The sequence below is a fragment of the Notolepis coatsorum genome, assembly GCF_963971535.1.
Source record: "Notolepis coatsorum genome assembly, chromosome: 4".
NCBI lineage: Eukaryota > Metazoa > Chordata > Actinopteri > Aulopiformes > Paralepididae > Notolepis > Notolepis coatsorum.
In genome coordinates, this window is record NC_140168.1 from 23,025,475 (window position 1) to 23,049,714 (window position 24,240).

Below are 24,240 nucleotides of genomic sequence, written 5' to 3' on the forward strand. Positions count from 1 at the left end.
CCTGGATTTACATAATCCCTTCATATCATGGCACATCCCGTCCTCACAATTCAACTCGCAACAACTGTAGGCCTACTTGAGGCTTTGACTGACCACGCATATTTAACATGCATTTTTTTGATTGATTTGGGGACAATGAGATGTCAAGCAAGCCAGCCTTTTTGTCAAACATACCATCGGATCATGTTCACTGTTTGTTAACCACGCAGGCAACGTTATTGACAGAAAGACTTGCTAGTATAAAGTTAGCTTTCTGGGCCATTGTCACTGGCATCAGTCAAGAGACGGGTGGTTGTCAAGCAGTTGCTAAGGGGGCGCAGAGGGACTATAATAAAAGTCAATAGTGAGAAATAACACATTTCTTTATCATTTTAATGTTGAAAATATAAATTACACATATGTTTTGTCTTTGGCAAGTAGCCATGGTATTAAGCGGTAGCACAGCTACTGCTATTAGTATTAGCATAATGTTTAAGGTACAGATTAGCTGGTGGTGTGGTACAGCTACTGCTATTAGCATAATGTTTAAGGTACAGGTTAACTGGTGGTGTGGTGTGGTACAGCTACTGCTATTAGCATAATGTTTAAGGTACAGGTTAGCTGGTGGTGTGGCACTGCTACTGCTATTAGCATAATGTTTAAGGTACAGGTTAACTGGTGGTGTGGCACTGCTACTGCTATTAGCATAATGTTTAAGGTACAGGTTAACTGGTGGTGTGGCACTGCTACTGCTATTAGCATAATGTTTAAGGTATAGGTTAACTGGTGGTGTGGCACTGCTACTGCTATTAGCATAATGTTTAAGGTACAGGTTAACTGGTGGTGTGGCACTGCTACTGCTATTAGCACCATGTTTAAGGTACAGGTTAACTGGTGGTGTGGCACTGCTACTGCTATTAGCATAATGTTTAAGGTACAGGTTAACTGGTGGTGTGGTACAGTTACTGCTATTAGCATAATGTTTAAGGTACAGGTTAGCTGGTGGTCTGGCACTAGGCTTGGGCGGTATAATTTTTTTCATACCGTCATACCTTGCTGACATAATACCCCGGTATACGGTATATGACGGTATGACTTTCATTTTCATCAGCGGGGGGGGGGGGGGGGGGGGGGGGGCAACCCGTGTTACCAAGTAAACAAATCACGGAACGATGGCCAGTTAGCCCGCAGAATCCTAGTGCTACTATCGTTAGCTCTCAGAATGGTAGCCAGTTAGCCCGCAGCATCCTAGTGCTACTATCGTTAGCTCTCAGAATGGTAGCCAGTTAGCCCGCAGCATCCTAGTGCTACTATCATTATCTCTCAGAAGGTAGCCAGAAGCCCGCAGCATCCTAGTGCTACTATCGTTAGCTCTCAGAATGGTAGCCAGTTAGCCCGCAGCATCCTAGTGCTACTATCATTATCTCTCAGAAGGTAGCCAGAAGCCCGCAGCATCCTAGTGCTACTATCGTTAGCTCTCAGAATGGTAGCCAGTTAGCCCGCAGCATCCTAGTGCTACTATTGTTAGCTCTCAGAAGGTAGCCAGAAGCCTGCAGCATCCTAGTGCTACTATCATTATCTCTCAGAAGGTAGCCAGAAGCCTGCAGCATCCTAGTGCTACTATCGTTAGCTCTCAGAATGGTAGCCAGAAGCCTGCAGCATCCTAGTGCTACTATCGTTAGCTCTCAGAATGGTAGCCAGAAGCCCGCAGCATCCTAGTACTGCTATCGTTAGCTCTCAGAATGGTAGCCAGAAGCCTGCAGCATCCTAGTACTAGTAACGTTAGCTCTCAGAACGGTAGCCAGTTAGCCTGCAGCACCCTAGTACTAGTATCGTTAACTCTCAGAATGGTAGCCAGAAGCCCGCAGCATTTTAGTACTAGTAACGTTAGCTCTCAGAACGGTAGCCAGTTAGCCTGCAGCACCCTAGTACTAGTAACGTTAGCTCTCAGAACGGTAGCCAGTTAGCCCGGAGCACCAGCAACGGTAAGCGTATCTCATTTAATTTCCACCACTGAAGCGGGTTTCCCCCCTATCGATTGCGTCCTCCTGTGTGTAGACAACCAGCTCTGCGTGTGCTCGCTCCACTAGTGAGGACTGGTCTCGCCCTCTGCTGGCGCGTGCTGTGTGTGCACTACAACCAATGCCGTCCCTGTCAAAACTCCGTTTCAGTGTAATAGAAACTAAAACGCATCTGTGATTTTGACGGTATTGATTTTCAATACCGTCGGGATTTCTAAATACCCTGATATACCGTCATACCGCCCAAGCCTATGTTGCACTGCTACTGCTATTAGCATAATGTTTAAGAAAAATTGTCATTGTGTACGAATTTTATTATGTATAATATATTATTATTCTGAATTAGTGGTGTAAATCGCAAGTTTCATCACGATACAACGTTATATCAATTATTTGGACAATGATATGATATTTTCTCATCAAAGACATTTGATTTCTTTCACTGAAGTGTCATCTTAATGTGATTGTGTATATCGGCTCTTGAGTACACAATATCTCACAAAAACCATCGTTCTCGACACTGTGAGGCATCATGTCTCTGCAAATCGTGTTTTGTCACAGCCTATTATCTTGTAAACCACACTGTTGAATTATTCCTGAGAGGAGTAAATATCCTCATTGTCTTTTTCTTGGGTGTGTGCCACTTGCCTGGCGACGCCAGCTAGTAGCTTGCACTGTTTGAATATTTAGGAAGGAGGTGCGCTTGGACAGAAATGGTGACACGGACGCACTATGGGAATTAAAAAATAAAAGCGTATCTTAAAGATGACAATATGGATCGATGTTTGCACTTTGCATTGATGACTCGTTGATCATTTAATTGATGGATCGTTACACCCCTACATTTGAACACATAAAGAATCAAAAACTCACATCGAATTGTGACCTCAAAATTGTATAATTGTGTATCGTTAAACCCATAATTTATTAACCCGGGGTTTATAACGTTTTAAAAGTCTTCATGTCACTGATCCCTAAATGGATAATGTTTTGATAATGTTTTTGTTGCTGGACATGATTTAAAACCGAATAGACCGCCAACCGCCGTTATAAACCACACATTTTAAAACAGCTTTATAGAATAGCTTGCCTTTATGCCATAGCCTTTGAGCTGTAGGCCTACGCAAAACTATAAGGTCAGTGGTTGCTCTTGGAGATTGAATTGTGTGATAGTACTAAGGGTGTGAACAGACCTTTACAGCTCCACCTGCTTTGCCTCCGTCAACTGAGAGAGACAGTCGTATAGTGGAGAGTATGTTTGTGGAGAGACGGGTCCAGAGTAACAACCGTAACATTCAAAAAGGTCTTGTTTCCTAACTTTCCTGGTGCAATGTTTGCTAATGTAATAGTTGACAGTTGCGTCCAAACTGTTCCCTAGCAACATAATTCCAGTGAAACCGTCTGTAGGACAGTGAGATTAAAGATAATGTAATGGTAAATGGTGCATTTATATAACGGCAGAGGCAGAGGCAACCATGCAAGGTGCCAACCTGCTCATCGGGAGCAATTAGGGGTTAAGTGTCTTGCTCAAGGACACTTTGACACGCTGCCAGTGCCCGGGAACCTTCTGGTAATCGAACTGGGAACCTTCCGATTACCAGACGACCGCTCTACCTCCTGAGCCACTGAGAAAGAGAGAGAGAAATGAGCATTGATGGTAAAAACAATAGTAATCGAACTCACACTGTAGTAGCTCCTTTTGTTTTGGGTTTTTCTTGTTGGTGTTGTAATTGATTGATTGATTGATTGATTGATTGATTGATTGAAAATATTATTAACAGATTGCAGAATGGGTACAATACAGTACGGCTCAATACACACAATTGTTAAGGGGATGCAGACCAGAGAAAGACTTTCGTCTTGTTTACATCAGGGTCCCCCATTTTAAATTCATAACATTTATGACATACACGACAACATACAAATACAGTACTGTTTATTTACAGACAGAGTTTCTAAAAAAGAGAATATATACATTTGAGGGGGAGGAAACGGTACATTCGACAGACAGACAAACAGTTATTTCCAGCTGAACTATTTAACTCCCAACGGGACACTTCACCTCCACCTCACAAACGATTACGATGATTATGTGGGGAACTCCATAACTCTCCCAGCCAGAGAGAGATACACAGCGATTAATCCTATAGCAGGCTATCATCTCCACTCTTCCTTTGTGTTATTTTACGAGCCTCTGTGGACCAGCCCGGCTGTCTTGTCTGTGCCTGCTGCAGAGGACCGGCCCTGGGAGCCACGCCTCGGCCCTTTGTGTTGTCTCACTCCCGCGTTGTCTCTCCTCGCGTCTTGGTTGACGTCTGATGGGAACGAAAACGACAGTGAAAGTGAATGGAAGAATCCTTTATTAATCCCGAGGGAAATTCGCCCACTACAGGTCGCTCACATTGAGCAACGATAAACATTTAGGTAGTCAATAGGACTAAAATAGGAATAATAATAATATAATATAATAATAATATTAAAAATAAGAATGAAATAGAATAAAGGATACAATACGGTCCGGGATATACATATCTGGCATGTATGTACATTCTAAAATCTTATATCTTAAAAAACTATACAGCCAAAAATATACAGAAATATACAGTACAATGTACAATAAGTGTAAACATTTTAAGTGTGGAGGTGGATGAGGAGATGAGGAGAAACAGCTAAACCATCACCGGTCCTACGTGTCTGACTGTGCAGCCAGTCCTGCAGGGCAGAGGGGATGGGCACAGTACATACCTCCATACACATTCAGATTCATATGCAACAAGTACAATGGAATTCTTACTCTGCGTTTGCTCCACAGCATAAAGGAATGAAAAAGCAACAATTAAAAAAACAGGTATTTATATGCAATAAACTGTCTGTGGTATGTGCAATAACATAAGTACAACTAAGTATAAGTACCGTACTTTTCGCACTATAAGCCGCACCTGACTATAAGCCGCAGCAGCTAAATTGAATGATGTGTACATATATAAGCCGCACTGGACTATAAGCCGCACGTGTTTTAATGTTTAATTACCATATGTAATTAGCATTGGGACACAATACTGTCGGACAAATAACAAGAATTAACTCATTTACAAGTTGTATTAAGTTTAGCAAATAAGGGAACAGATAAATAACATTTCAATGCAGTCAAAAAAGCAATATTTAGATTTTTACATTTTCGGGTTTGGTCACGTTGAGTCACATATAAGCCGCACCGTTATATAAGCCGCAGGGTCGAAAAATGGGGGAAAAAGCAGCGGCTTATAGTCCGAAAAGTACGGGTACATTTAAAAAAAAATAAGTACACATTCGACAAGTTAAAAACACTTGCCCATTATATTGATGCACGAGGTTGCTGTAAAGTGGCATGTGATGGAGCCAAGCCAGAGACTACTTACACTTTAATGTCCCTAAGGGTAGGGATGCACCGATCCGACTTTGTCAGTCTCGATACCGATACCTGGCTTTGGGTATCGGCCGATACCGAGTACCGATCCGATACCCATACCATTATCTGAAATGGATTTTTTTTTTAATATTGAACCCTAACTAACCTTACTGTCATGCACTACTGTCCTAATATACTAACCTACACTGTAGCACTCAACACTTTGATGAACATTGTTACTCAGCTGATAGAGTTGTGCCCTTCCTGATGACTTGTCGTACAGAACTTGTAAGTCGCTTTGGATAAAAGAGTCAGCTAAATTACTAAATGTAAATGTGAATAAAATACCCATTGTTCAATTAATAAACGATATGCCTCACTGTGTGGAAGAGACTGGGATCATTATTTTGTGCAAGGCAACATCAGGCTTGACTTAAAACATTACTTTCCTAACTAAGGAAAGTACTACTATATACCTGTCATGTATGTCCCTATGCCATAAATGTCATGATGTCATGTATGTTGTGTATGTCATAAATGTCACTATGAATTGCAAATGGGGGACCCTGATGTAAACAAGACAAACATCTTTCTCTGGTCTGCATCCCCTTAACAATTGTATGTATTGGGCAGGTGGGCAGGTGGTGCAGTGGGCAAGGCACTCACCACCAATGCTGGAGACGCTGGGTTCGAGCCCAGCTCTCCACATTTTTTCAGTTTAGCTGGTCGTCCGTACTAATACAATTGGCAGTATTAGGGGGAGGGAAAACTGATGGGTGGGGATCGGACGTTGTGGACAGCGACTCCTACAGGTCGGTTGGTGCGCCTGCGCAGTAGAATCAAGAAGCGATGGGGGCGGCGTCCCTCCAAAGCGCAGACCCCCGACGCTGAAAGATCGCGCTGCGCAGGTGAAAAGAGGCGACGGCTGCTACCTCGAGTATCGGAGGGGACTCGTGCTATGTATGGCTTAGTCCACATTGCAGCCGGCTTGTGGGAGGCATGAAACAGCGTTCGAGATAGGGGAGGGTTGAATTGGACGATACGAAATTGGGATGGGAGAAAAATAGAAAATGGGAGAAAAAGTGGATAAAAAAATAACAATTGTATGTATTGAGCCGTACTATATTGTACCCATTCTGCAATCTGTTAAATAAAGTTTTCATTCATTCATTCATTCAACTTAGTGAAACTAAATGTAACAAATTAACACATAGATATAAATGTACTAAATTGTTATTTCTTATTTTATTTCTTATTATATTATATAAAAAGAAATCCGATATATATATATATTTTTTTTTACCGATACCCGATCCAGCCATTTTAGTGATATCAGATCCGATATCAATATCAGATCGGTGCATCCCTAAGGGGAAATGATTGTTCACATCACTGTACTCATCAGACAACAGGACCACATCAGTATCATACACAGTACATACAACAGCACACGGGTAGGGGTTGAGTGGGTGTGTGTGACGCCGCATTGGCCACATTGTTCAGCTCCGCTAGGCTGGGTGTGGGGAAACCAATCATTAGTATGGGCGTTGGCCCGGTTAGTAACGGATGGTATGTTAAAGAAACAGGTGGAACAGTAGGATGAGACGAGAGCGCTTTATGAATCGGAGAGGGGAGGCGGAGGACGGAGGCGGAGGACAGGAAAGCGGAGGGATGGGCCGGAGGGGGACAGTTTGGTGGTGGTCAGCGCCAAAGGGTGTGGACATTTCCTCGATTCTAAGATGCATCGCGATGCGGACGTGGACGATTCTGCATCGATGCAGTGACAGAACATAATCGATTATTATAGCCTACTAACGTTGATGTGTAAAAAAATATATAAAACAGGCACATTTACGCATAATAACATAGAACATTTGCGCATATTGCTGCGGTCACATTGGTTAGGAAAAGTTAGACGTACGTAGTAGGCCTACCTACTTACCGGTCACAGGAGTCTTCAATAACGTTTGGATGGTAATCCATTTTGTGAATCCATTTGTTGAAACAACATATCTGTTGTCAGACGGCTCCCGCTATCTAACGTTAGCAAGCTAAGCATGCATAGCGGCGCGACCTGTGTAACGTTGAACGACTGCTCATCACTACATACAACTTGATTTAATCCAAACGTCCATTCAGAAACTTTGTATAATGAAATAATAAGACATTCGGCGATATCTGTGACTATTTTCCCTTCTTGGTGTGTTCAGCTGACACTGTTGACACGCCCACTAGGCAAAGCTAGTGCTCCGGTCATGCATCCACTCAACTCATAGAAAATACAGCATCAGGCTATTCTAGTATTCTAGCCGTTTGAACTGTTTTTAACAGCTGGGTATATCGAGATACTTTTCTAGTGTCGGTGTTACAGTGGTGTTAAACTGGAGCCCATGAGCAGAACAGGGAGAGGAGAATGGAGCGGTTAAGGTTGTTTAATCCGATAGGTACCATGCAGACAGGTTACAAAGAATCAGAGTCGGTGATGACCTGACGAGTCTCAGCTGCGTTGATTGATCCCAGGTGACAGCGTGTGGACGCTGGAGTAGGAAGTTGCCCATATAAGGGCGTGGAAACAGCAGGGGGGGAGAGCGGCTCTGGCCGTGGTTGTAACAATCGGTGTATCGTGCAACACTAGTAAAGACATTTATTTTGACATTCTGATTTAAGAACTTTCTAAATAGAAGAGTTAATTTATCTGACTGCTTGTATTAATTGATGAAAAAGTAGCCATGCGCAGTAATAGAGATTATAAAATTGAGGATGTGATATGTTATTGAGCTGCATCGAGATGCATGGTAGAATGGAATCGAATCGTGGACAGCTGAATCGTAATCGAATCGTGAGGCCAGTGAAGGTTCACAGCTCTAGTCAGCGCAAGTATGGTGAAACAGGACTCCCTGTTTAGTCGTTGTCCCTTGGAATTAAAGCTTGGAAATTGTTATTTGGAATCAATGCTGCAGGGTGATCCATGGGGAGAGAGAGAGAGAAAGAGAGACACTGACTGGGAGTGACAGTGAGAAGGAATAAACAGCCACTCATTGCGGTCTGATGAATACCACTTATCTCCTAATTTTTATTTTTTTTATTTTATTGGGAATGAAGGCTTACATGGTTCTCTATCGTGTGAGCCAGTTGCATGACGCCAGGACCTACGAAACACATCGAAACCCCAATATATGACTCAAAATGAGGCAGTTTTTTTTTTTCAAATTCCTGAAAAGTTGAGTGGTTTTCATCCGACAGCGACGACTACGATAGAAGGGATATGTGTATCATAGTAACTCGACTAATCACACAGAGAGGATAGAAGAAGAAAATGTAAACGAAACAGTTAAAATCAGAGACAAAATATCTTCAGCTTTGTGAACTCAACCGACCCACAGTCTCAAACCATTCCATGTACAGTATGTGCGCTGGAGCCAGGGGCCGTCTCACCGACATGCTTCTGGCACGTCTAAAGGGAATGGAACGCTAATTCATGTTATTAACCACACCAGTGTTTACTACCCTGCATTGGTATGTCAAAATGGCCGCTGTGGCTCCGCATCGCCACATGAATTCGCTTCAAGGTCCTCGACCTGGCATATCGCGCGGCGAAGGGAACGGCTCCCGCCGACCTCCGGTCAATGGTCTCTAACTACACACCCTCAAGATCCCTACGCTCTGCATCTTCTGGCCGCCTCAGACCCACTCCTATCCGAGCTCCGGGAGGGTCATCAAAGAGAAGCCGCCTATTCTCTGTCCTCGCTCCACAATGGTGGAACAAAGTTCCCCACCACAGTCAGGACAGCCGAAACCCGAACAATCTTTCACCGTAGACTAAAAACACACTTCTTCAATCAATATAAAAAACGTACTGTCTTCTACTATCATGCACTCTTCCCTACTATACTAATATGTCTTTACTACTATGCACTCAACACTGCAACACCCAAGTTTCAGCACTGTTTGATGAACATTGTTACTCAGCTGAAAGAGTCGTGCCCTTCCTGCTGACTTGTCGTACAGAACTTGTAAGTCACTTTGGATAAAAGCGTCAGCGAAAGGACTAAATGTAAAAGGGCCCAATGTGACAGAGACGGCACTGAAAACGACCTGTGCAGAGAAATAAAGAATACATGTGAAAGATCCAGACTACAGAGTGAGCAGCCCAGCGAGTGAGGGCGCGGTGCCAAGGTCCCTCTATTGTTCTCAACAGTCCCAGACAAAAAGGTGTCACACACATACACATACTGTACACATTACGATGTCATCTGATTACGCAACGAGCTACAGATCCAGCTCTTAAAAATCGAACCTCTCCTGCGAGGGCGCAGTATCGTTAACGCCTCGTTAACAGCACTGCCAGGTTAATGGTGCATGATTACCGCAGTAGCAGAGCAGAGCAGAGCTCAGAGACCTGAGGGCTGCATCTGTACCTGCAGCGTGTTCAGTATCGTCATTTGTTTAGCGGAGAGACTATGGTTCACGGCTGAGTGAGTGAGAGAGGAGAGAGTCGACATGAGAGAGGCTATGAGATATTTAATCATTTTACCATAGATGCCCTTTAGCTATACAGTTACCTAATAGCCTGCTAAAGTGCGCGCATGTTTTGACACGGTGTGGTGTGTATCGCTTGTTTCAGCGAATCTCCTGATCCATAAATCCAAGGGAAAAAGGCTTTTAGGGGGATTTGTGAAGTGAAGTCGTGTGGCCTCTCCCTACTCCTCAGGGCTTTGCTGAAGCTGACACCAATGCTCCACAGTGAAGTGGGATCGAATGAAAAAAAAATTGGAAGACGAATTAAAGTCACTGTTTATTTACACATAAAGTGCAGTACAATTAGTTTTGTTTAAAATTGTATGTATTTGGATTTAAATATCAAGTAAGCCTTGACTATCTCTTTTTTGTTTTTGTTTACTGCTTTAAAGGTTTCCTCCGCTCAAAAACCAGTTTTTTATCTACAGTTAACTCATCTTGGAGGCATGCCTTTGACTATACAGATTGTTATTTGTGCAGAACTTGTCACCAGAGTGCCTTTTTCACATTATTCCACTGTAGGAGGGTGGAGGGCTTCTCTGTACTTCTTTAAGTTCTGAGCCGGCTGTGTGACGCAAATAATCCTGTGAACCTATCGTGGTCCCTATTGCCCAGCTGGCCAGGCAATGCTAAGTGCTAATGTGAAACGCTAACGTGAAACGTATCATATCATAGCACAATGAATGGAAGCGGACATGACTGGTTAGCCTTCGGGGGAGGTGTCAGTTGGACAATGCCTAGGCTAACCGGTCATGTCCGCTTCCATTCATTGTGCTAAGCTAGGCTAACATGCAGCCAGATAGCTTTCTACTGAACGCACAGAGAGAAAACTGGTATCTATCTTCTTGTCTCTCTCTCTCTCTCTGGAGAAGACGGTAAGCTAATTTCCCAAAATGTTGGCGTGTTCCTTTAAGGTTCCTACAGCCAAGTATGAGACAAAAGCATGTCTTTGTTTTCACCATAGTAGGTCGATGCCCTGACAGGCTCTCGGGTCACATGAGGTGTTGCTGCTCGGGCATGCCGTGAACACCGAGGCATTCCATTTCCCAACGCACAATAGCTGGAGCCGGGCGCAGTTAGCGAATTATTTAGAAAAGGCTATTGCATTTTTTAAAAGGGTCATTGACATTATACTGATGAGGATTTAGTGTTTTCTATTGTCGTTTCCTATTGAGCTCCCACAGACCGCAGTCCTACTGACACTTGAGACCACGCACACGCACACACACACACACACACACACACACACACACACACACACACACACACACACACACACGCACACACACACACACACACACAGAAGCCATGTCTCCACATTCCATTCCATTCCACATACCAGACCCCCAGCTGAGGACACTGACACACGACACGCACACACACAGACACACACACACACACGCACACACAAATGTGAGGCGGAGGAATGTGGAGGTGACAGATGACGGTTGTTAGTTGAAGCTCAAGCTTGTCAAAAGAGCTGTCAGAATGAATACTGTCTGTCTGTCTCTCTCTCTCTCTCTCTCTCTCTCTCTCTCTCTCTCTCTCTCTCTCTCTCTCTCTCTCTCTCTCTCCCCCTCCCCTCCATGGCGTTCTTATAACCTGTTGGACAGGGTGAGTTAATTAAAAGCCACGCTCAGACATTCAGGCGTGCTAGTGTTCAAAAGGGTGTGAAAGCGCAGGGCGGGACAGTAAATCAGAGGCTGAAACCATCACGGTGGTCTTAACTATTGACATAACTGCCCAGTGAACGGAGGAAGTGAGGCCTTAGCTGTTATTCTGTAAAATGTATGGTGTGAGGAGGGTGTATTATTGGGGACTATGGGAAGGTTCTGGGTTGCTTTAGCTCTGTGTCAGTGGTGCAGATGTATCGACCTTACCAGTGTGAATATTCAACCTCTACAATTAGAAAGAGGTTTTCATACTACTTTTGTTGCTTTATTTACATGGGAACTAAAGTGAACATACATATATATATTCTCACATTCATGTGTTTCTTTCTGACTTCTTGTTGTGGTTTATAAACAAATATCAAAATGAATAGAATCCTGTTAAACTTGCTCCCGCTGTATTTGATTGTGTTAAAAAATATATATATATTATTATTATTATATCTTCATCCACATGAAGAATCTTGGATCTTTTGTTTTGTCCTGTATCTGATTACCAGAGTGGATGTGCATGCTCTACCTTTCCATTATAAACAAATACAGGTGCATCTCTATAAATTTGAATATTGAGGAAATTATATTGATTGCCTCCATGCCACGCCACATTGATTCATGCAAAAGGAGCCCTGACCAAATATTACATTATAGTACATATAGTACATATACTTTTCAGTTATTTCTGTAATATATATATTATTATTTGTATTGGTCTTATGTAGTATTCAAATTTTATCTGTTACTGAATTTTGGGTTTTCATTAGCTGTACGCCATAATCATCAACATTTTAAGAAATATTGAAATATTTCACTCTGTGTGTAATGAATCTAATTATGATTTTAACTTTTTTTATTTAATTACTGAAATACATTTACTTTTCCTCGATATTCTAATTAATTGAGATTGACACCTGTATAACCAGCTCTGCTGTATGACAATGAAGAATGTTCACCGCTTGGATTTATATTTCTTGATTTCTCAGAAGACAGTAGTATGCATTTAGTTATTTAGCTATTTATATCAGTTGCTAAGTTTACCAACAGTATGTTGTTGTTGTTGTTGTTGTTGTTGTTGTTGTTGTTGTTGTTTCTGCTTTTGTTTTAGTAAAACAAATACATACTCTTTCTCTTTTTGTAGCTCACCAAGGAGAAGGAACATGGTAAAGTCAACCCTCGGCCTGGAAAGGTGAGTCTTCTATAAAAATTAACCAATCCTGTAATACCTTATATTATACAGTAGCTTTCAAAGTGTAAATCCACACTTAAAACAGAACTTGTACTCATGATGCATATGTTCGTCCTGTGATTTCGGGATAATTTTGTCGAGACGTGTGACGTATTTGATCACATTTTGCTTCATTGAACGGGGCTAGAGTAATTACTCTGTGACAGTAACCAGGGTGACTTTCCACTGATATGGGTTCACTGTTCACTGGCTCAGAACCCTCAGCATTATTGTGAAATAACTCCAAATTGGGTGTCAAACTTCTAATAAAAATGCTATGAATCCACACTTCATCTCTCATACATGGGTTTGTGGAGCAACACTACAGATTAGATTATGACTTCTCTGAACGCTATATAGCTGGTATTGGTCATGTTCACTGTGATTCACAATATTTGATTATTGAACTGTCCAATTTTTATAGCAGGAGCATACATTTCCCCTTTGTGTTTACTCAATAAGGCCCATGATGATATTGTTCAATTACACTTGAATCAGTTGCAACGATATCTAAAGTGATTCATGCGATAGTCACTTTGTATGTCCTAATAGAGGTAGTTGGTGGAGGCCATTATTATGTAGTAGTAAAAGTGGAGCTCACTTATTTAGAGAAATAAAAGAGGAAGCACACGTAGATGATGAATAATGACAACATATTAAGGAGAAGATGAATAATGACAACATATTAAGGAGAAGATGAATAATGACAACATATTAAGGAGAAGATGAATAATGACAACATATTAAGGAGAAGATGAATAATGACAACATATTAAGGAGAAGATGAATACTGACAACATATTAAGGAGAAGATGAATAATGACAACATGTTAATTTAGACTAAGGAGAAGATTAATAATGACAGCATGTTAATTTAGAGTAAGGAAAGTGATAGGGGAATTACATAACTGTCTAATGCTTCCATTCCAATTCAATCGGTGTGTCTTCCAGGAGCCTCATGTCATTGCGATTGCGCTTGGATCCTATATATGCTGTCACATCTGTCACCACCTGTCTCTCGCCTGTCTCTCTCCTTTTTAAAAAGGATTATCTGTGTGGTGTAGCTGTCACTACTAGTAACAGAGAGACCTGGTATCAGATTGCTGGCTGTGGCTCGTGCTATAGAGCTATAGTGCTAGTGTGGTAATCTGAAGGTGTCCCGGTTCGATCCCAGCAGTATGTCCTTGAGCAAGACACTGAACTCCTATCCTCTCACCGGGTGCTTGTAGCTGACTGCTCCTTAGTCGTTAGGATGAGTCAAATGCAGAGGAATATAAATAATTTTCCCTCTTGGATAATAAAGTACAGTATACGTATTTATTTACATACCTAATAGTAAATGGTGCATTTATATAGCGCTTTTATCCAAAGCACTTTACAATTTGTTCCTCACATTTCACCCATTCACTCACACATTCACACACACATTCACTCACACATTCACTCACACATTCACACACACATTCACTCACACATTCGCTCACACATTCACTCACATATTCACACACACATTCACTCACACATTCACTCACACATTCACACACACATTCACTCACACATTCACTCACACATTCACTCACACATTCACTCACACATTCACACACACATTCACACACACATTCACACACACATTCACACACACATTCACTCACACATTCACACACACATTCACTCACACATTCACTCACACATTCACACACACACATCCACACACACATTCACACACACATTCACTCACACATTCACACACACACATCCACTCACACATTCACACACACATTCACTCACACATTCACACACACATTCACTCACACATTCACACACACATTCACTCACACATTCACACACACATTCACACACACATTCACTCACACATTCACTCACACATTCTCATCGGGAGCAGTTAGGGGTTAAGTGTCTTGCTCAAGGACACTTCGACACGCTGCCCGGGAGGAGCGGGAATCGAAGTCGGGAATACCAGACAACTGCTCTACCTCCCGAGCTACTGTCGCCCCTAATTAATAGTAATTTTGATATTTAAGACGGTAAATATATATTTATAATATTATATATATATGCTGTCAGTGGCTTAATATCATGTTATAGGGAGCGGATAGAAAAACATAATTAGAGCCAGTCATGCTGTAAAAGGTTAATTGTGGAGAAGATATCAGGTCTCTTATCATGAGTCACATTTAATAATACAAGAGTTACGCCAAGACGAGAGGAACGGTGGCTGAGAGATGCTTTTCATCCGTTTCTTTGCCAGAACGATGTGTTTATAACAGCTCTAAAGGTCAGGCCTGATCCTACAAGCAACCACACGCATCTTATTCTTCTCATTTCATTCGTCTCTAGATGCAAAGTGGACCCAGAGGGTAGAGTTGACATTTACAGGAGTTCAAACAGCGCCCAGAGGAGAGTACTTTTCCATGGTTCTGAGGCCAAGCAGGAAATGACAGCTCTTGTTCCTGTATTTGATTTGATTTGATCTTTATTTATCTCGAACAACCATAAACACACAAACTTGAAATTACAAAAAAAGTACAAAAACTAAATAAAAATGTAAAAAAAAATATAGAAAAATATATACAAATCAAATAAAATATATCTTCCTAGACATGGAAGCAATTGTCAACATAGCTCAAGACAAATGGTTTTGTTCGAGACGGGACTGAAAGAAGCTAAGCTTATCTGGTCCTGCCCCTTCCTTACAATATCATATTAATATGTATGTAATAAGTTATCTATCAATATCAAAAATAATATACCTATCCACTAGCAAAAGATAAATAAATATAAATAAATAATTACAAAAATAAAAATACTAGTTCACATTATTTTCAAGCTCCTCTAACTTATACTTGTCCAAGAATTCCTGCTTATATCTGCATTTAAACATTTCAATAGTACTTCAATTGTTTTTATTGCTACATCAATAAATGATATGATACTGTAGCCGAAGCCACGACTTACCGACGCTCTCGTTCTCACATTGCTTCTGATGGCGAAGCGAGGACCCGGGCCTCCTGTACATTGACAGCTTATCACTGACTGCACACACACTGTGTCCTTTGAAACCGTGTGTCGATGTCTGAAGGAGATTTGCGTGAATTATGAGATCTATACTAGGAGGCATGTGTTGTAGTCGAGTCACTCAATCTCGAGTCTCGAGTCCCCAGTGTCCAAGTCACCAAAGAAGAGTCCGAGTCGAGTCCCCATTACCCTATAGTCCGAATCCGGGTCCAAGTCGTCAATGTTGAGTCAACTCCCCTCTGGCAGTCAAAGAGCTGACATACAAATAAAAAAGGTTCTACATTAAACATAAATGACACAGCGGTCACCATTTCAAAGCGAGTTTATTTACTTTGTGACACAATAGCCGAACAAATGCACTAGCCATCAATATCTTATGCCAAATGATTAGGGCCTATTACAAAATAAAATACAAAGAAATAACTGTATTTTCAATTAACAAGACAGAGTCAGAGTCTGCACCTAACGAGTCCGAATGCAGTTAATGCTCAAATCCAAGTCGAGTTATGAGTCCTGAAAATCAGTCCCGGACTCGGACTCGAGTACTACAACACTGCTAGGAGGTCAATGTAGGTTTATTCTATCAGAGATCTTTTTTTGAATTGATGTTGAATTGAATGTTTCTATTTGTTATTACTGGGAAAATATAATAACTTAGATATAAATATAAAAATATAAATAATAAGCACGTCATTGGCATCACAATAATATTCACAAATAAGCACAAGATGTAAAGGACCACGCCAATATTATCGGAAATAATGATAGCCTAGCCTAGCTTAGCACAATGAATGGAAGCGGACAGCACCGGTTAGCCTAGACATTGGCCAACTAACACCTCTCCCGGTGTTTAAGGTAGAATACATGTACTGTTCACTTCCATTCATTGTGCTAAGCTAGGCTAGCGTGCTTTCTACTGAACGCACATAGAGGCAACTGGTATCTATCTTCTTTGTCTGACTCTGGAGAAGACGGTGAGCTAATGTCCCATAATGTTGCTTTGAAGAGGTCCTTGTGCATGATTACCGGTACATCCATTTGCAGAATTGTATTGTGCGCTATAATATGATTATATTATATCATATCACATTATATAATCATATTATAATTCATTTGTATATTATATTGAACTATATTAGCAGTATGTGCTATTATATTATGGTACTATATTGTATTGTATATATCATGTACTATATATCTCACATCACATTATATATGTGCTGTATACACTATTATGTACTATATACTATTATATATACTATTATATACTGCAGGTATACTGTAATGTGTACTGTAATGTGTACTATATGTGTGCACTGAAATGTGTACTATATGTGTCAGGGTGCATCAAATTGCAATGCAAACATTTTATCTCAACATATCAATCTGTCTGGGATTGCATTTTGTTCGGACACAAACATTATTTGTGCAAAGTTTGGGAAAGATTAGTTGAGATTTAGAGGTAGCACACAGCATGTGAAATATATGAAAATGTGCCATTTTGGGCATTTTACTAGATAACATGACATGGCTATTTCAAAAACGGCAAGAAATAGTTTTTGAGAACTTTCTTTTTTTTAAGATTTTTTTTTTTAGCTTTTGTCGCTTTTCATGGTCAGACATGACCGACAGAGGAGGAGAGGATGAACGCGAGAAGAGGGGGAAGACATGCGACAAATGGGAGTCACCAGGAGTGGGAAGCAAACCCAGGACGGCTGCTTTGCGACGCCGCGCGATACATGGTGCGCTACTAGAGCGCCCCAAGAACAACATTTATTAACCCTAACATTTAGCCGCATGGAACCGTGACAAGGCTCCGGTCAAACCTGGCCGCTTGGCATGCAGTTGCATGTCGCAGTTGTACATCATGCACGGCAAGATCTGGCGACCACTTGGCAGTTTGCCGCCAGTGATGATGGCATCTGCATCAGTTATGCTGGCGCCCCCAGACCTAAGACCAGGCTGCGGCTGCTCTGGCGGGAGCCTGGGCGGTGACGCCATCTTGTGATAACTGGAGATATAGTTGGCGAGCTGGATCCTGTGGGGGTGGGTGATGGTGGAGTTGATGCAGAGCCACACAGGCAAAGCTATTTATAGGCCCATCCCCCAAGAAGTTGCAGGTGCAAGAAAATGTTTTCAAAACAGGGTAAAATGTGCGGGAATATGGCAGCGGACAGGTTCTCGTGCTTGAAATGTAACAATGTTGCAACCTTGTGCGTGTAACTCACACACACACACACACACACACACACACACACACACACACACACACACACACACACACACACACACACACACGCACGTACACACACACACAGACTGTCCTCCCCCAACATGGCCTGCTGTTAGTGTGTGTACGTGCGTGCATGTGTGTGCGAGCGCGCGCACGTACACACACACACACTAACAGCAGGCCATGTTGGGGGAGAGGACAGAGTGAAGGGACACTTTGCCATAAAAACTGATGTACTGTTCCACCTCTAAATCATCTCGTATTGCTGAAATATTTTGCATGTATTGTTTTTACATGGATGGTAACACTTTTAGCATCCAGACAAATCAATACGCTGGAAATGTGTATTTTGATGCACCCTAAATGTATCTACTATGTATGTATGTAAATGGAAAAAAAAATTTAAATGAAATGTAAGTCTTCATAGTCTATAATAGTATATAGTACATAATAGTGTATACAACACATATATAATGTGATATGAGATATATAGTACATGATATATACAATATAATATAGTACCATAATATAATAGTATATAGTGTAAATATAGTTTAATATAATATACAAATGAATTATAATATGATTATATAATGTGATGTGATATAACGTACAATACAGTAGCATATGTATTTTTTTTTATTAATATGCTATTAAAGCTCTTCTTCCCTTCTGTACCTATCGAAAATAGATTGATAGATGGATAGATTTGACCAGGAGGAGCTGGTCATCATGTAGGACAGCCCTACTCTGGTGTGGCCTAACGTTACGTCACGTACCTCTGTACTTGTACCTCTAAGCACCTCTTCTTCCTGATGCTGTGATCTCACCACGTTTTTTTTATCTCGCCCTCGTCGTCCAGATCTTCATCTTTGACCAGCCGGGGATGTGCGGCCAGAGGATCGAGGTACGTAGTGACATCATCGACGCCACGTCCTGGGAGCTCCAGGAGACCATCTCCATCAGAGTCGTCAGAGGAGGGTGAGCGATTAGACTACACACACACACACACACATACTGTACAGACACACACATACACACACACACACACACACACACACACATACTGTACAGACACACACACACACACACATACTGTACAGACACACACACACACACACACACACACTAAGGCTGAGCCCGAATGTTCGAACGTTCGTTCGTTATGTTAACATTCGAATTCTAAATCAAAAATTCGAATTCTTAATTTTTAATAAAAAATAATTTTTAATCTTTATGTTTCTTTTATGTGTCTATTCATTCTGTTTGAACCAATGTGGTTTTTCTTCACAGTTACAGATAAAGATTAGGCTACACTAATAATTTATAGTATTAAAAAAACTTTATATTCATTAAAGAAAGTTGATTTAATAAAAAAGAGACTCATTTAATCAGATTAATCACTTTATTCAAATTGAGGATTTAGTTTAAGGACATAAAAAAATTAAAATTAAAAAAATAAATAAAAATGTAAACTTTTAATTATTATTATTATTTTTTTTTTTTTATTAAACATTTACATTTACATTTACATTTAGTCATTTAGCTGACGCTTTTATCCAAAGCGACTTACAAGTTCTGTACGACAAGCCATCAGGAAGGGCACAACTCTATCAGCTGAGCAACAATGTTCATCAAAGTGTTGAGTGCTACAGTGTAGGTTAGTTTATTAGGACAAGTGCATGACAGTACGGTTAGTTAGGGTTAGATTTTTTTTTTATTGTTTTTTTTTTTTTTATTCAGATAATGGTTGAAGAAGTGCGTCTTTAGTCGACGGCGAAAGATTGGACGTGATTCGGCTGTCCTAACTGGGGTGGGTAGTTCATTCCACCATTGTGGGGCAAGGACTGAGAAATAGGCGACTTCTCTTTGATGACCCTCCCGGAGCTTGGATAGGAGTAGGTCTGAGGCGGCCAGAAGATGCAGAGCGTAGGGGTCTTGAGGGTGTGTAGTTAGAGACCATTGACCGGAGGTAGGCGGGAGCGGTTCCCTTTGCCGCACGGTATGCTAGGTCGAGGGCCTTGAAGCGGATTCGTGCAGCAATGGGGAGCCAGTGCAGGTCCCTAAGAAGTGGGGTGACATGGGCCGACTTCGGTAGGTTTGAGATCAGGCGGGCCGCTGCGTTCTGAATGAGTTGAAGAGGCTTAGTGGCAGTGGCCGGGAGGCCAGCGAGCAGTGCATTGCAGTAGTCGAGGCGGGAGATGACTGTTGATTGGACGAGGAGTTGGGTGGCTTCTTTTGTCAGGAAGGGGCGTATCCTTCTGACGTTGCTCAGGAGGAATCGGCAGGTTCTGGTCGTCGCTGCGATGTGAGCAGAGAAGTTCAACTGGTCGTCGAGGACAACACCAAGGTTCTTGGCGGTCGGGGACGCAGTCACAGCTGCATTCTCGACTGTGATTGAAAGGTCGGTTAGGGGGGAGGATTTGGCCGGCAGGTGGAGCAATTCTGTTTTGCTTAGGTTCAGTTTGAGGTGGTTGGACGTCATCCAGGCTGAGATGTCGGACAGACAGGCCGAGATCCGCTCAGAGACGTGGATATCTGAGGGAGGGAAGGAGAGGAAGAGTTGAGTATCGTCGGCATAACAATGGTAGGAGAAGCCATGAGACGTGATAATGTTACCCAGTGATTTAGTGTAGAGGGAGAAGAGAAGGGGTCCTAAAACCGAGCCCTGGGGGACACCCGTCTGCAGGGGGCGGGTGGCCGACAGGGTCCCTCTCCATGACACTTGGTAGGAGCGGTCATTGAGGTATGATGACAGCCATGTCAGCGCAGAGCCAGCCACTCCCATTCCTGCGAGGGCCGCAAGGAGGATCTGGTGGTTGACTGTGTCGAAGGCTGCAGATAGATCTAGGAGAATCAGGACAGAGGAGAGGCCTTTCGCTTTTGCTAAGTGAAGTGCCTCTGTGACCGCAATGAGGGCTGTCTCTGTGGAGTGACCAGTCCTGAAGCCTGACTGATTAGGGTCTAGGAGGTCATTCTGTAAGAGATAAGCAGTAAGTTGGTTGGATACAGCACGTTCAAGTGTTTTAGAAAGGAAGGAGAGAAGAGAGACAGGACGGTAGTTGCCTATGACGGTAGGGTTCAGGGTTGGTTTTTTTATGAGCGGCGTGACTCTGGCTTGTTTTAGGGAGGTGGGGACCACCCCCGAGTTGAGTGAGGAGTTGATGGTTGCAGTTAGGAATGGGAGGATGTCTGGTGCTATGGTCTGGAGGAGTGGGGAGGGTAGCTGGTCCAGCTGGCAAGTAGTCGGACGGTTCGACGTTACCAGTGTCAGGGTCTCTGCTTCTGTAATGGGAGAGAAAGATGACAGAGTGAAGGATGAGGTTCTCGATTCAGCATTTGGAATGGGTGGGGGTTGGGAGAAGGAGCTGCGGATGTTCTCCACTTTTTCCTCAAAGAAGATCGCAAAGTCTTCGGCAGAGAAAGATGAGGGAGGGGGGGGGTGGGGGGGGAGTGAGGAGGGAGGACATGGTAGCATGCAGTTTGCGAAGATTCTTGGCAGAGGCCTCGATCCTATGGTGGAAGAAAGAAGCTTTGGCATTAGTGATGGTTTTGGAGAATGTTAACAAGAGGTTGTGATATGTGTCGATGTCAGCAGTGAGGCGTGACTTTCTATACTTCCTTTCAGCTGCTCTCAGGACCTGTCTTTGTTCTCTCACTGGATCTGTCAGCCATGGACTGGGTGGGGAACGGCGGGCAGGTTTCTCAACGAGGGGACAGAGCTTGTCGAAGGAGGTTGCAAGGGCTGAAAGGAGGGTGGAGGTTGCCATCTCTGTGGAGAGAGCAGAGAAGGTGTCACTCAAAGGTAGAGCGGATAGTATGTCAGAGGAGAGGGTGGAGGGGGATAGGGAGGGCAGGTTGCGTCTGAGTGAGACTGTTTGAGTTGGGGTGAAGACCTTTCGGTTAAGCATGCCACGTCCTGGGAGCTCCAGGAGACCATCTCCATCAGAGTCGTCAGAGGAGGGTGAGCGATTAGACTACACACACACACACACACACATACTGTACAGACACACACATACACACACATACACACACACACACACACACACACACACATACTGTACAGACACACACACATACTGTACAGACACACACACACACACACACACACACACACACACTAAGGCTGAGCCCGAATGTTCGAACGTTCGTTCGTTATGTTAACATTCGAATTCTAAATCAAAAATTCGAATTCTTAATTTTTAATAAAAAATAATTTTTAATCTTTATGTTTCTTTTATGTGTCTATTCATTCTGTTTGAACCAATGTGGTTTTTCTTCACAGTTACAGATAAAGATTAGGCTACACTAATAATTTATAGTATTAAAAAAACGTTATATTCATTAAAGAAAGTTGATTTAATAAAAAAGAGACTAATTTAATCAGATTAATCACTTTATTCAAATTGAGGATTTAGTTTAAGGACATAAAAAAATTAAAATTAAAAAAATTAATAAAAATGTAAACTTTTAATTATTATTATTATTATTATTTTTTTTATTAAAAACGAAGGTTCGACCGTTTGTTTGTAAAACCCTGACGAAGTTCGAATCCCAAAAACAGGCTTTGGAGACAGCCTTAACACACACACACACACACACACACACACACAACTCTAAATTTGCATATTCTTACAGCTACAATCCTCTGACAACCAGTCATCTAATTGAACCCAACCCTAATTCCTATACCGCCCTGCCCCGCATCAAGACCAGGCTAAACCATGACTTGTGGTATGTTATAAAGACGATAATTACAGCGTGATCTGATCCAACACCTGCTACACCACAGCTCACAGATACTGCACGTCTGGCCATCCTAGTCGTGGCGGGATCTCTCATTGAAATGCCCATATATACGTTTTCTTCCCTTTTGTTCCTATTAAGGTTTTATTTTTGTTTAGTTGTATACCTTCTTTGGGGGTTGAGCCACATGGTGTTGTACCTCTATGTGCCGGTGAAGCCCATTGAGACATGTAATAATATCAAGATTCAAGATTCAAGAGGTTTATTTGTCACATACATACCAGGGCATTTACAACAAGCGGTGCAAGGGGAAGGCTAAGAGAATTATTAAGGACTCGAGCCACCCGAACAACTGCCTCTTTGAACTGCTGCGGTCAGGCAAGCGATACCGGAGTCTTATGGCGAGCACAGAAAGACTCAGAAGAAGCTTCTATCCCCAGGCCATCAGGCTGCTAAACGAACAATAATCACTATGCAACAACCATCAAATGCACACAGCACACACACCCACACGCACACACTCACTCAAACAAACAACACACTGCAGCACCCACTCTCCACACTTTAGATCACACAAACACACTTACACTTTATATTTATTGATAAAGGATTTGCACTACAACTCGTACGCCTACTGTGAATTGTACCTAAATTGCACCTCGTCCCATTTCTCCATTTCTGCCTTGCACTATATAGTATTGTATATTAGTACACTGCACAGTATTGTATATTGTATGGTAACTACGTCTATTCTGCATCGAACATTGTACATATGTCTAAACTGAACACTGTGACCTCATTTTTTTTACTTCTAATTTTACTATGTTATTTTATTTCATACTTATCTTGTCTTGCACAGTCTCTGGAGCGCAACAGTAAGAAGCATTTTGTATAAAAGTATTCTGTACTTCTGTATGACAACTATTAAAGAAACTTGAAACTTGAAAACTTGAGGGCATACAGTGAAATGCGGGTGGCCATGCCCGCTTTGATCCTCGTTCCTTTAAAGTGACCTTTCCATTTTGTTTAAAGTGACCGTTTGTGTGTGAGCGAATGCAGCATGTGTGTGTGTGCTCATGTGTACTTGTGTGTGTGGAGAGTTCAGTGTTCAATGTTATGAGATGGCCTAATATACAAATACGCAGTGGTGAAATGTCCACTAGGGACAGCGGGGATATGTCCCCCTCACTTTGCAAAATCGTGTTTTTGTCCCTCTCACTTTTTACAGTTAATTAATATGCAAGACTTTTTCTGTGATGTGTGCGTTTGTGCAATGACATGGCGAGAAGAGTTTGGCTAATGAAAAAAATTTGCTAAATGGTTCAATGGAAATCGTTGTGATTTGAGTTTCACGCGCACACGTTCTTCACATGCACGAAAAAATATCAAACGCGCGCATATGTTTCCCATCCCATAATAATTGT

General features: G+C 42.1%; 1 protein-coding gene across 1 annotated transcript in view; it reads left to right on the plus strand.

Moving 5' to 3' along the window:
• Positions 1–24,240, plus strand: part of crybg2 (crystallin beta-gamma domain containing 2) — a gene marked incomplete at its 5' end in the record, with an annotated part of 144,704 nt that overhangs the window by 99,774 nt on the left and 20,690 nt on the right. The window contains 2 exon segments of the mRNA XM_084311876.1: positions 12,712–12,759; positions 18,930–19,048. Coding sequence (XP_084168002.1) covers positions 12,712–12,759; positions 18,930–19,048 — 167 coding nt within the window.